Source organism: Siphateles boraxobius, unplaced genomic scaffold, assembly GCF_051911475.1.
Source record: "Siphateles boraxobius isolate OS27281-9 unplaced genomic scaffold, OSU_SipBor_1 46, whole genome shotgun sequence".
Classification (NCBI taxonomy): domain Eukaryota; kingdom Metazoa; phylum Chordata; class Actinopteri; order Cypriniformes; family Leuciscidae; genus Siphateles; species Siphateles boraxobius.
Window position 1 is genome coordinate 5,665,221 of NW_027509097.1, and position 12,552 is coordinate 5,677,772.

The 12,552-nt window shown below is 39.8% G+C and overlaps 1 protein-coding gene across 2 annotated transcripts in view; it reads right to left on the minus strand.

Moving 5' to 3' along the window:
- Positions 1 to 11,527: 11,527 nt before the first annotated feature.
- baiap2b (BAR/IMD domain containing adaptor protein 2b) overlaps positions 11,528 to 12,552 on the minus strand; it is a 53,769-nt gene continuing 52,744 nt past the window's right edge. The window contains exon 13 of one of the 2 annotated variants that reach the window (XM_077200405.1): positions 11,528 to 12,005. In XM_077200405.1, the coding sequence (XP_077056520.1) occupies positions 11,879 to 12,005 (127 nt within the window). In that variant the 3' untranslated portion in view covers positions 11,528 to 11,878. The remainder of the gene's footprint in view (positions 12,006 to 12,552) is intronic. The other variant, XM_077200403.1, reaches the window with a different exon arrangement.

Here is a 12,552-nt window from a genome sequence, read left to right on the forward strand (position 1 = left end):
AATCTGGATTCTACCAGATCGAAATGGATGAAGCTGATAAGTGCAAGACTGCTTTCGTATGTCCCCTAGGCTTCTGGGAATTCAATAGGATGCCTCAGGGAATCACAAATGCGCCAAGTACATTCCAGAGGTTAATGGAGCGGTGTATGGGTGATCTTCACAGGAAGCAGGTCTTAGTTTTCATTGATGACTTGATTGTCTTTTCAAAGACTTAGGAAGAACATGAGTCGCGGTTAGTCCAGGTCCTAAACCGGCTTAAGGAGTACGGGTTGAAGCTAGCGCCTGAAAAATGCCGTTTCATTCAGACATCAGTCAAGTATTTGGGTCATGTTGTTTCAAAGGACGGAGTAAAGACTGACCCAGCTAAGGTCGAAGCTTTAAAGACTTGGCCGAGACCTACCAACTTGAAAGAGTTAAGAGCTTTCTTGGGCTTCGCGGGGTATTATAGAAGGTTCGTGCGTGACTACTCGAAAATAGTCAAACCTCTCACGGGACTCACTGAGGGGTACCCTCCACTTCGCAGGGGCCGCAGTGGGAAACGAGGGGGAAGCGAGTATTTCAACACGAAAGAGCAGTTTGGTGATCGATGGACTGATATATGTCAGAATGCGTTTGATGTTATTTCAAAGTTGACCTCTGCTCCTGTCCTGGGCTTTGCTGACCCCAGACTCCCGTATACGCTCCACACTGATGCTAGTACTACGGGGCTGGGTGCGGCATTGTACCAGGAGCAGAACGGGCAGATGCGAGTGATAGCGTTCGCCAGTAAGGGATTGACAAAAAGTGAGGCGAAATATACGGCACATAAGTTGGAATTTCTTGCATTGAAGTGGGCTGTCACAGCTAAGTTTAGTGATTATTTGTATGGTACAGACTTCACTGTTGTAACAGACAGTAATCCCTTGACGTACGTTTTAACATCTGCAAAACTTGATGCTACCAGCTACCGTTGGCTGTCTAGTTTGTCAACCTACACTTTCAAGCTCCAATATAGGGCTGGGAGTCAGAATCAGGATGCGGACGGTCTTTCCCGGCGTCCACATGGTGAGCCTATTGATGATTTGGTCTCTCAGAAAGAACGAGAAAGAATTGAGAAGTTTACACTTCATCACCTTGCAGATCCTGAAAGCAAGTCTGATGTTCTCATGGCGGATGTAGTGAAAGCCATATGTGAAAGGCATCAGGTGATTAGTTTACCTGAAAGTCTCAGTTTGACACACCCTTCTATTACATTAGTTGAGTCTCTCGCTCATTGTGTTAATGCTTTGCCGAAGGAGTTGCAACATGAGACTCAGCATGGGTTGCCTGCTCTTCCCAATCTCTCTGAGGCAGCATTGGCAGAATGGCAAGAGAAAGATCCAGAGCTCAAGGTGATAGTTGAGTGGATGAGAAATGGAACTAAGCCAGGTACTCTGAGGGGTCAGCCATCTGATTTAGCATTGTGGTTGAGGGAATGGAGTTGATTTGAGTTGAAGAACGGAGTGTTGTATAGGAAGAAGCAAGAGAACGGAGTCTCTCACTATCAGTTAGTGTTGCCAGTTGGACTAAGAGACATGGTGTTGCGTAGTCTTCACGATGATATGGGGCACTTAGGTATTGAGAGGACTTTAGACTTAGTGAGGTCCAGATTCTTTTGGCCAAGAATGTCCCAAGCCGTGGAGAAGATCAAGACGTGTGAACGTTGCGTGCGCAGGAAAAGACCTCCAGACAGAGCCGCTCCCCTGGTTAACATTCAAACCAGTAGACCCTTGGAGTTGGTCTGTATGGACTTCTTGTCATTAGAGCCAGACCGCAGTAATACCAGTAACGTATTGGTTATTACGGATCATTTCACGAAATACGCCGTAGCAGTACCGACCCAGAATCAAACGGCTCGTACAGTTGCGAAGTGTTTGTGGGAAAACTTCCTGGTACATTATGGGTTTCCCGAAAAGCTACATAGTGACCAAGGACCTGATTTTGAATCCCGTACAATAAAAGAGATGTGTCATGTAGCGGGTATTCATAAGATTCGTACCACGCCTTATCACCCCAGAGGTAACCCGGTAGAGCGTTTCAACCGGACGCTTCTCCAAATGTTGGGAACGCTAGAGAATGAGAAGAAGTCTAAGTGGAAGGAGTTTGTAAAGCCCTTGGTTCATGCATACAATTGTACGCGTAATGATACAACAGGGTATGCTCCTTATGAGCTTATGTTTGGAGGTCTTCCTCGTTTGACCGTAGATTTAGCTTTTGGATTGCCAGCAGAATCTCCAGCCAAATCTCACTCTCAGTACGTTAAAGATTTGAAAGAACGGTTGCGAGAGAGCTATGAAATAGCTAAGAAGAATTCTGCTAAGATAGCAAAGCGCAACAAGGGACGGTTTGATAGACGTGTGGTTGATTCAACCTTGGAAGAGGGTGACCGAGTTCTTGTGCGCAATGTTAGGTTGCGAGGAAAGCACAAGCTCGCAGACAAGTGGGAGCAAGGAGTTCAAGAAGTGGTTAGGAGAGCGGGAAATTTACCGGTGTACACTGTCCGACCTGTTGGGCAGAGTGGTCCCCTCAGGACATTACATCGTGACTTGTTACCTTGTGGATTTTTGCAGCCGAGTCAACATGAGAAACAGCCTAAGCAAAGGGTTCACAGGCCAAGAACTAGAGCCTGTGCAGATGATAATAATTCACAAGAGCCAGAATCTGAGTGTGAATATGAATCTGACACTGATCGATTCATTAATCCTGCATTTAGGGATACATTGGATATTGAAACCCGAGTTTTGGTGAGCCCCGAGCACTTACCTTGTCGAAATCCTTGTAATGTCCCTGTTGACTTACCTGTGGATGAACCTGTGAGAGGGAACTTACCTGAATCTGGAGAAGCAGAAGCTCCTTCTGTTGAGATAGAACCTGTTCGTGTTGATTTAGAGATTCCAGTGAGAGAAGATAAAGAAATTGATCCCTGTTCTGAGTTTCCTTCTCAGGAAGCTGAAACAGAAATTGGCTGTGAAGGTGAGAACATAAATGAAGAGAATCCAGTTTTGATTGAAGCTAGAGATGTTGAAATTGATCAAAGTGAACGAGAGAACGACATAGAGTTTGAAGAGGGAGCTATTCCCAGACGTTCGCAGAGAGAGCGAAAACCTGCAAAAAGGCTTGAATATCCCCAGTTAGGGAACCCACTTACAGTAGTGATTCAATCTCTGTTGCAAGGTCTAAGTTTGGCATTCAGTACTGCCTTAGAGGAAGTACATGCTTCTTCTGTTGATGTACCTGTGGTTTTGATTCAATCCCAAAGACGTGTAGATGCAGCGGGACGTGCATGTATTCAAGAGGGGAGGGTGTAACCCAGGTTACTAAAGATGTTTTATTTTTTGAAATAGAAAATAAAGCGACTGAAACTTATGTGAATGAACAGTTATTTTATTAAACATCTGTAAAGAAAAGAGAAAATAAGAATACATAAATTAGAGAAGAGTGATTTGATTTAGTGATACAATGATTGGTCCTAATGGACGAATCAGAGTTGGCCCGCCTTAGTAAGTGGAGTCATCGGAATCAGGAGATGATGCAGTGTTCATTTCCGAGGGAAGCAGCGAGCGCGATCCTGGAAGAAGAGAGGAAAGTGAATTAGAGTGAGCAAGCTAGTAGATTTTGAGAAATAGAAACAGAACTTGATATTGTGATAATTGATTTTGAGTAAAAGTAAAACTAGCTTTTTGTACGTGCATTGAAGTACGGTCCTAAAGCTGAAAGAGCTGCCGCGAACTTTTTCTAATTGATATTAGAGCACTCTTGGTAATTTAAGTTTTCGTTTTATTGTTATTACTAAGGTTCTTATGTATAAATATCTGATAAAATGTGTTCAAATGCTGGATATGTGTGTTATATTTAGCTAATTTTATGTAAGAGACAACCTTCTATAAAAAAGGGAAAAATAATAGAAGATTTCTTCATAAATGTGTTAAATAAGTGATATTATAAAGGGAGAAGTTATTTTTGATGATCTGTGAAATGTAAATGTAATAGTTTTCGTCGTGTAATTGAGCTTGAGCAATCAGTCGAGTGTGACGCACATGTAATTTGAGCAGATGAGGCCTAGCGCGTCATTTGAAAACTTGCTCTATGTATGTGAAGTAGTGTGTTAATGTTATAAGAAAAGTGAAGTTTGAAATGTTAATAATTGAATATATTGTAATATGTGTTACAGGTACAGGTCTCTTATCAAATTTTAAAAGATTGTCTTGCCACCTATCAAAAGTCGGTCAGTGATGAAAAGTCTCAATATCTTTCAAATTTAATTGCTATGAATGCAAACAGGCCACAAGTTCTTTTTAAAACTATAAACTCAGTTCTTAATCCAGCCACCTGCTCAGCTCCTGTTGGCAATCTCGAGACCTGTATAGAATTCTTAGGTTTCTTTGTACAGAAGATACTAGATATCAGATCTCGCCTCTCTCCTTCTGACACGGCTGTTTCTCCCCTTATCTCTCCTTCTAGTAATTTTACTAGTTTTAAACCAGTGTCTCAGTCTCAATTAAGTGCATTAATTTCCAAAATGAAAGTGACATACTGTCAATCTGATGTACTGCCTGGCCGTTTGCTTAGAGAGGTATTAGACACTATTAGCCCTGCGCTTTTAACTATTATAAACAGTTCTCTGTCCACTGGGGTTTTCCCTGAGTCTTTTAAGCATGCTTCTGTACAGCCCTTGCTAAAAAGATCTAACCTTGATCCATCTGTTCTTAGTAATTACCGGCCAATTTCTAAACTACCATTCATTTCAAAGGTTTTAGAGAAAGCAGTGCTCTCACAGTTTACTTCTTACTTAGATGCCTTTAACATTTTGGATAAGTTACAATCTGGTTTTAGAGCACTTCACAGTACAGAGTCAGCCTTGCTTAAAGTTACAAATGATCTATTGTTGTCTACTGATTCAGGGTCATCTGTCATTCTGTTACTGCTAGATCTGAGTGCAGCTTTTGACACGATTGACCATGACATCCTCTTGAAACGACTTCAATATACAGTAGGGGTTCAAGGCACGGCATTACAATGGTTCAACTCTTATTTAAAGGGTAGGACGTTTTCAGTAAATATCGGGTCGTTTACCTCACCTACTGCACCCGTCACTTATGGTGTTCCCCAGGGTTCTATTCTTGGCCCTTTGTTGTTTTCACTCTACATGCTTCCCCTGGGCTCCATTCTCCAGAAACATGGCATAAACTATCACTGCTACGCCGATGACCTACAACTTTACCTTCCAATCAAACTTGAAAATGATTTCTCTATACAACTCCTTTTATCATGTCTTGATGAAGTGAAAATTTGGATGGCGAACAATTTCCTGCAACTAAACACCGACAAAACTGAGGTGCTTCTGCTAGGCCCCACTGCACTCAATACTACTCTGACAAGTAGGTTAGGCTCCCTCAGTGATAGCTTACAACCCTATGTAAAAAATCTAGGGGTCTATTTTGACCCTTCACTACAATTCGACAAACAGGTGAACACGGTTGTAAAGAGTAGCTTCTTCCACCTCAGATCTGTTGCGAAGGTAAAACATTTTCTTTCTCAAAAAGATTTTGAAATTGTCATCCATGCACTAATCTCTTCTAGACTGGACTATTGTAATTCTCTATATGTCGGTCTTCCACAAAGCACTCTATCTCGGCTTCAGATGGTCCAAAATGCGGCAGCCAGACTGCTGACAGGAACAAAAAAACGGGAGCATATTACTCCTGTTCTTGTTTCATTGCACTGGCTCCCTGTCAAGTTTAGAGTTGATTTTAAGGTCCTTCTTTTTGTATATAAGGCTCTCCAAAAATCAACCCCGGATTATCTCTATGAACTTATCCAGCCACATACAACCTCTAGGTCATTAAGATCCTGTAACCAGCTTCTTTTATCAGTTCCTCGTTCACGTTGCAAATCAAAAGGCGACAGAGCTTTCGCGGTTGCTGCACCTAAACTTTGGAACAGCTTACCCTTTAATATCAGGGCCTCTCCATCGCTCAATGCTTTTAAATCTAGCCTAAAGACTCATTTTTATACTCTTGCATTTGAGTGACACTGTGTATGGTACACTGTGTAAATGTACGTAGAAATGTTCTTTTATTCGTTTATTATTATTAATAGTTTTCTTTATTAATTTTTAATTTTTATTTTTTGACCGTCTGTAAAGCACTTTGGATCAACTAATGTTGTGTTTATGTTGTGCTCTATAAATAAATTGACTTGACTTGACTTGACATGTGTATTTTTGAGAAAAGTGCCTAATTGTACTTTTGGCCTTGTTTTTTTCAAGGTTGGGTTTTTTTTCCCCCCTTGGGCTTTCTATTTCTTTTTATATCCTTTCTGGATTTTCCTTTGGTTTTGTCTGCTATTTTCTATTTGCTGAGGTTGGATGCTGCTTTCCAGAACGAGGATCGGGGAAGCTGCACAACGAGATGTCCCTTCTAAACGGTGAAAGTTTGAGAGTTGGTGCAAGCAGGAACTGGCGAGCCATGCCCAAATAAGGATCGAACTGCGGATGGAACTGTGAATAGTGTGGTAGGATCGAGCACAGGTTTTCTTTTCCTTTCCTACTGAACAGTGAGTTAACTTGAGTTGCGGAAGAAGGATCTCGTGAAGGAACATTGAACTGGATCTGAGAACTGGTACAATCTCATATCACATTGAGATTTCTGTGAACACTGAGATAATTTGACGGTGATTTATTTTCTTTATTGTTGTTATTGTGTTTCAATTCTATTGTGATTTATTTCTTTTGATTTATTAAGTGTTCATAATTTCTATTTTGTGTAATAAGAGTGAACTGAAAAGTAATTTGAAAGGTTGAAATTGAAAAGAGTTACATTTAAATCAGACCAGAGGAGAAGAGTATTCTTAATATAAATAAGTCAAATTAGGAATAACTAAAGAAACCTTATATCTTTCTTATACCAGAATAAAAGTTAATTAGGTGAAATTAGATTTAAAACTAAATAGAAAGTTAAAATTATAATCGATACAAAGAAAGAATAAAAGGTTATAATTAGGATTTTAAAAAAAAGTATTTATTTCTGGTTTATTTTCTTTTATTGACGTGTTGAGTTTAATTTTATTGTCTTTTTGAACACTTTCTTTTTTTGTCTTAATTGTTAATCCTCTAAAATATATCTCACCTGTTTTTCCAACTTAAACAGTGTGTCCCTGTGCTTCTTTGCTCTTAACAGTCTCTTGAGCGAATTCTGGTCTTCTGATCGTTGGTCCATAGATTTAAGCAGTGTCTTCTTCACGTCCCTCGGTGTCTTTTACTGAGGAGAGTGAGGGTAACACTTGCCACGACACGGGTTACATAATTTTTTGTCAAGTAATTTGAAAGTTGCATTCAAGAGGGGGGGCTAAGATAATACACTCAGCTGAAAATTGCATTTTTAAGTTCACTTATCTGTTCTAAAAATCCATTCAAAAATGTGATGATGTCACATAATAGCAGAATGCTAGCGTGTTCCGGCCAACAACGACCTAACCTGTAAGAAATCGAAAGGACATAAGTACTCGTTCATTCGACTTTTGGTCTATAATCTATATTGAACTTGCGGAATCAACAATAAAATCTACGTTGATTCAACGACAAGCAGGAGAAAGGGATACATTTAGCCGTCTAGCTCCATAGACTCCCATTCATTCTGCACTCGCCCGCGATCACCTCCAGTGGAATTCTAATGGAACTGCAACCAAGATGATATACAACGGGGCTAATAGGAAGTGCCAAGACTCTCCATAGACGGACTCTGCTATAAACAGAGAATGTCTAATAAGGGGAGAACTTTCACTCAATAAACTTCTGGCTTCTGAACTGGTTGCAGTTCCACTATGGTTCCATATGAGGATGCTCACAGTGCGACGGATCTCTCTCTCCGCGCCACTAAAACCGCAGCTCAAGCCATTGGACAAGCCATTGGACGAGCCATGGCCGCGTTGACTGTAACAGAGAGGCACCTCTGGTTGACGCTCGCGGATATAAGGGAAACTGAGCGAGCCACCTTCCTGAACGCGCCGCTCTCCCCCACTGGTCTCTTCGGCCCAGCGGTGAACGGGATCGTTGACCGTTTTTCTGAGGTACAGAAGACCACGCAGGCCATGAACCTCTTCCTGCTGCGACGCTCGAGCTCGGCTACAGGCCGCTCTCGCGAGAGACAAAGAAAAGAACAGCGCCCAGCACAGCCTCAGCCTTCGCAGCGACGTCAGGGCGGCCGCTCCGACACCCGTCACAGACCGCCGCCCCCCAGAGGGCCTCGGCAGAAGATCACGCTGAAGAGTGAGCACGCGAAGCCCTCCTAACAAAGAGAGAGAAGACGCGCGTGTCCCGCTGCGGCCGGACCGCCGTCAAAGTTTATTTCCCTGTCAGTCCCCTTCAAACAGACTACTGCAGTGGTTCATTTAGCAGCCAACGAGGCGGTTTGTTCACCCTCTCGCCTGCACACAAACGCCGTTTTCACGGCGACCCAGAGACATCTCCAAAAGAGTATAATGTCTGGTCCGGCTCACGCCGTAGGTGTTTTAAGTGTAGTGAAAGTCCCCACGCCACCAAGAGCTTTTGGATAAGGGGAGGTCCCCATCCACGCTCAAAGTATACGTGGCGGCCGTGGCAGCGTTCGCAGAATCGACGCACGGCCAGTCACTGGGAAGACATGAGTTGGTCATCCGCTTCCTTAGAGGAGCTAGAAGGATGAACCCGCCGCGCCCCCGGTCGGTTCCTATGTGGGATCTTTCATTGGTCCTCGAGGCCCTGAAAGCCTTTCCTTTTGTTCCTAAAGTGATGGGCACTCCATTCAGAGCGCAAGTTATTTCGCTGTCAGCTCTGCCAGCATCTGACAGCGAAGGTGAGGTGAATCTTCTCTGCCCTGTCAGGGCGCTGAGATTTTACATTACACGCTCCGCCACCTTCAGGCGTTCAGAACAGCTTTTTGTTTCGTTAGGTGGGCGCACCAAGGGTCTCGCCTCCTCGAAACAGAGCCTGTCCAAATGGATAGGCCACCTTGTCCCGCGTGGCTGGCCAACTTATTTTTTCCACTTATGGTGTTCCCCTGAAAGTTCGGGGTGTAGGGTCCTCTTTGATTCGCGATTTTTCTCTGCGACAGATAAAACAGAGAAGGTTACTTTTGATATGAACAATTTCTCAGCTCTCAGATTCTGTCAATTTTATTTCAAATTCAAACAATATACTGTTGTGGCGCTTGTAAATGTGACGTGACAGATCGTTGTAGCGCCACAGTTCAAGAGCACGTGAACCGATCATCTAAATAAATAGGAATGAACAATAGGTAGGGTGAATTGCCCTAATGTGGGACATTTTTTGCACTTCAGACTTCTGAGACATATTGCGATGTGTAACCAAAACATTATATCCACACCCAATACCTTTTTAAAAAACCCAGTGCGTGAGAGTTGGCAGCCCTGAATGCGTTTTGAATAAATGTATAAATGTGTTTTGAAAAAATTTAGCAATTCTTTTAGAAAATGTTATTTTTCCTAAAGAATTGCTACTTTTCCAAAAAGAATTGCTACATTTATTAAAAATGCCAGACAATCAATACAATCACTACACTTTCAAAGAGATTCGCTACTTTTTTGAAAATAATAGTTACTTTTTTTGAAAAAGAATCATTACTTTTTTTTTAAAAAAGAATCGTTACTTTTTTTGAAAAAGAATCGCTACCTTTTTTTCCGAAAAGTATAGCTACATTTTTTCCAAAAAGAGTCGCTACCTTTTTTTCCGAAAAGAATCGCTACTTTTTGAAAAAGAATTGCTAAATTTTTCGGAAAGAATTGCTACTACGAATTTCAAAATCGCTACATTTTCGAATGGAATAGCTACTTTATAAAAAAAAGAATCCCTACTTTTATTCAAAATGCATTAATACATTTATTCAAAATGAATCAATACAACACTTTTGAAAAGAATTGTTAAATTTTTTTAAAGAATCGCTATTTTTTCAAAAAGAATTGCTACATTTTTTCTAAATGCATCAATACATATAATCAATACAATCACTACACTTTCAAAAAGAATTGCAAATTTTTTGAAGGGTCACTTCTTTTTTTTTTACTTTTTTCAAAATGCATCAATACAATCACTATGCTTTAAAAAACTACTTTTTTGTAAAGACTTCCTGCTGTTTTAAAAAGAATTGCTACATTTTCAAAAATTGCTACTTTCTCAAAAAGAATTGCTACATTTTCAAAAAAAAAACTAAATTTTTCATACAATCAATCAATACAATCACTACACTTTCGAAAAGAATCGCTACATTTTTAAATAGAATCGCAACATTTTTCGAAAAGAATCAGTACTTTTTCAAAAAGAATTGCTACTTTTCCCCCCACATAAGAATCACTACTTTTTCGAAAAGAATCACTACATTTATTCAAAATGCATTTATACATTGATTTAAAATGCATCAATACATACAATCAATCAAGAACTGCTTTAACTAACGGCTAATAATTGTTTCAAAATTCACGTTTTCACTATGGGTGTAATTTATGCTTTAGAACAAAACGTCAAGATTTGACAAGATTTCATCACAGTAGAAAGTTGTGAATAATACCTTTATTAAAGTAAAAACTATAAAGCAAAATAATCCATTCAGACCAATATCTAAAGTAATAGTGCTAAGTGGTTTTGTAAAGTCTGTAGGCTATGATGTCCTGTTCCCTTAATGGCTTGGGTCTTTCAAGAAATGCATAAGACTCAATAACCCGAGTGAAATTTTGTTCTGTTTCCTTTGCAATGCATGAAGAGTCTTTCTTTTCCAACTTGAGCTGTTGCAGGACATGACGAGTTTCTCTAAACTATAATAAATGATTGTGCCTGTCTAGCAATTGCTAACAATCTAGTAATTTTTTTGGATTGCTGGTTCTAGTCTGTCACTATATCATATTCATTCAGCCAGAAGATTTGTAGGCTAAATGAGAACAGCTTTATTTGACATTCGGCTATATTATGAAAATACAGCAGGCCTTGTGGAAAACCGATATAAAGTGCTGATGGTTGGCGCCATCTAGTGACATGTAAACACTTTGAGCAGGCTTTAGCTACTTTCCATTGAAAATGGATGTCAACACTGAATAAGTGTGATTATTGGTAAATATGTGAATATTGAGGAGGTTTTTTTAAAAGACAAGTAAAAGAGGAAGTTGAGGGAGTGGGCCATTCTTGGAGAGCAGTCTCTAGATTTATATAGAGATAGAAATGAATAGAGATGACAATAGCTTTGAGATATGCTCCAGGCCCTTAAGTAGATCTAGACTTTTTGATATCTGCAGAAACATCATTGCAAAATGATTATGACACATGAAGTGTGCATTTTTCTTTTTCTGTGGAATACAGATTAATGTCACCAAACAATCTGGTCCTTTTGTGTTTGACATGAACAAGCACCGGAATCATGATTGTGATCCATAGTGAGAAATCGTTTATATATCAATGCTGAATATATCATAAAATGCATGATATTAAATGAAGACGTGCATTGCTGTTCAAATTAAAAACAAGATGTTTTGCTTGAATTCCCTTTATTGAGGCTGAACCTTATTTTAAATTATTCAAAGTGCAAGAGGGTAGAGGGTAGAAACTGTGCTGTATGAGACAAAAATACATCATGGAAAATATTATACTAGGTGTTATCATGGTCATTTGAGCAGATTTCTTCAATGGACCAAATGTAAAATTGACTAAGTAGAAAGGTCTTACTAAATATATTTGCATTTGTTTAATTTCAAATATCGAGTGATCAACTTGTAATGGCGACAGTAGAATAAAGAGAAGCTCAGAGCATGGCGTTCTGTGGATCGTGGGTGAAAGATAATGTTCTGTACAGTATCTCCATGTGGCCTGCCAAAATGTGTCCTAATAATGGAGTCGAGATCCAAGGTCTTCAGCTATGAGGAGTTTGGGAGTCTGCTTGCTGATGGAATTGCTTTGTCTTTGGCGAGATGTGAGCGCAAATGTGGTGAATTGGAGAGGGTCCTTCACTCTAAAAACAAAACAAAAAAACATACAAACCATAGCATCATATAAAGGACGCTTAAAAGTGACAACAAAACGTGCAAAAAATATAAAAAAGGATGTTTGAAACTTTATATTTGAGTGAGTGAAAATGGAAGGAAATGAACAATTTTTTTTTTTCAAGATTATGCATGCCATAAACACAGACCTACTGATTATAATTCAAGTTTAGTCTCTCTTCCCTGAGTCGTTTGTGGCTGCTCAAAAGATTCAGATTAATATTAAGTCATTTCAGGAAATGATCGCATCATATTTTGCATTCAAATATGAAATTGTATGTGTAAATTGAATTCTTTAGAAAGCTGGAGCTTTATCAAATGGACTGGGGAGGAAAGAACTTGAAGCTGAAGTAAAATAAACCTTCAATGCTGTGGATGAAAACATAAATATAGAGACCCCAAAAGTTCAAATCATGTTTGGGGTCACTTACTTATTCAGTGGTGTCATAACCATGCAATCTTCTTTAAAATGTTTAATATATAAATAAATGATCATGGATATATATTTTAGTTGTA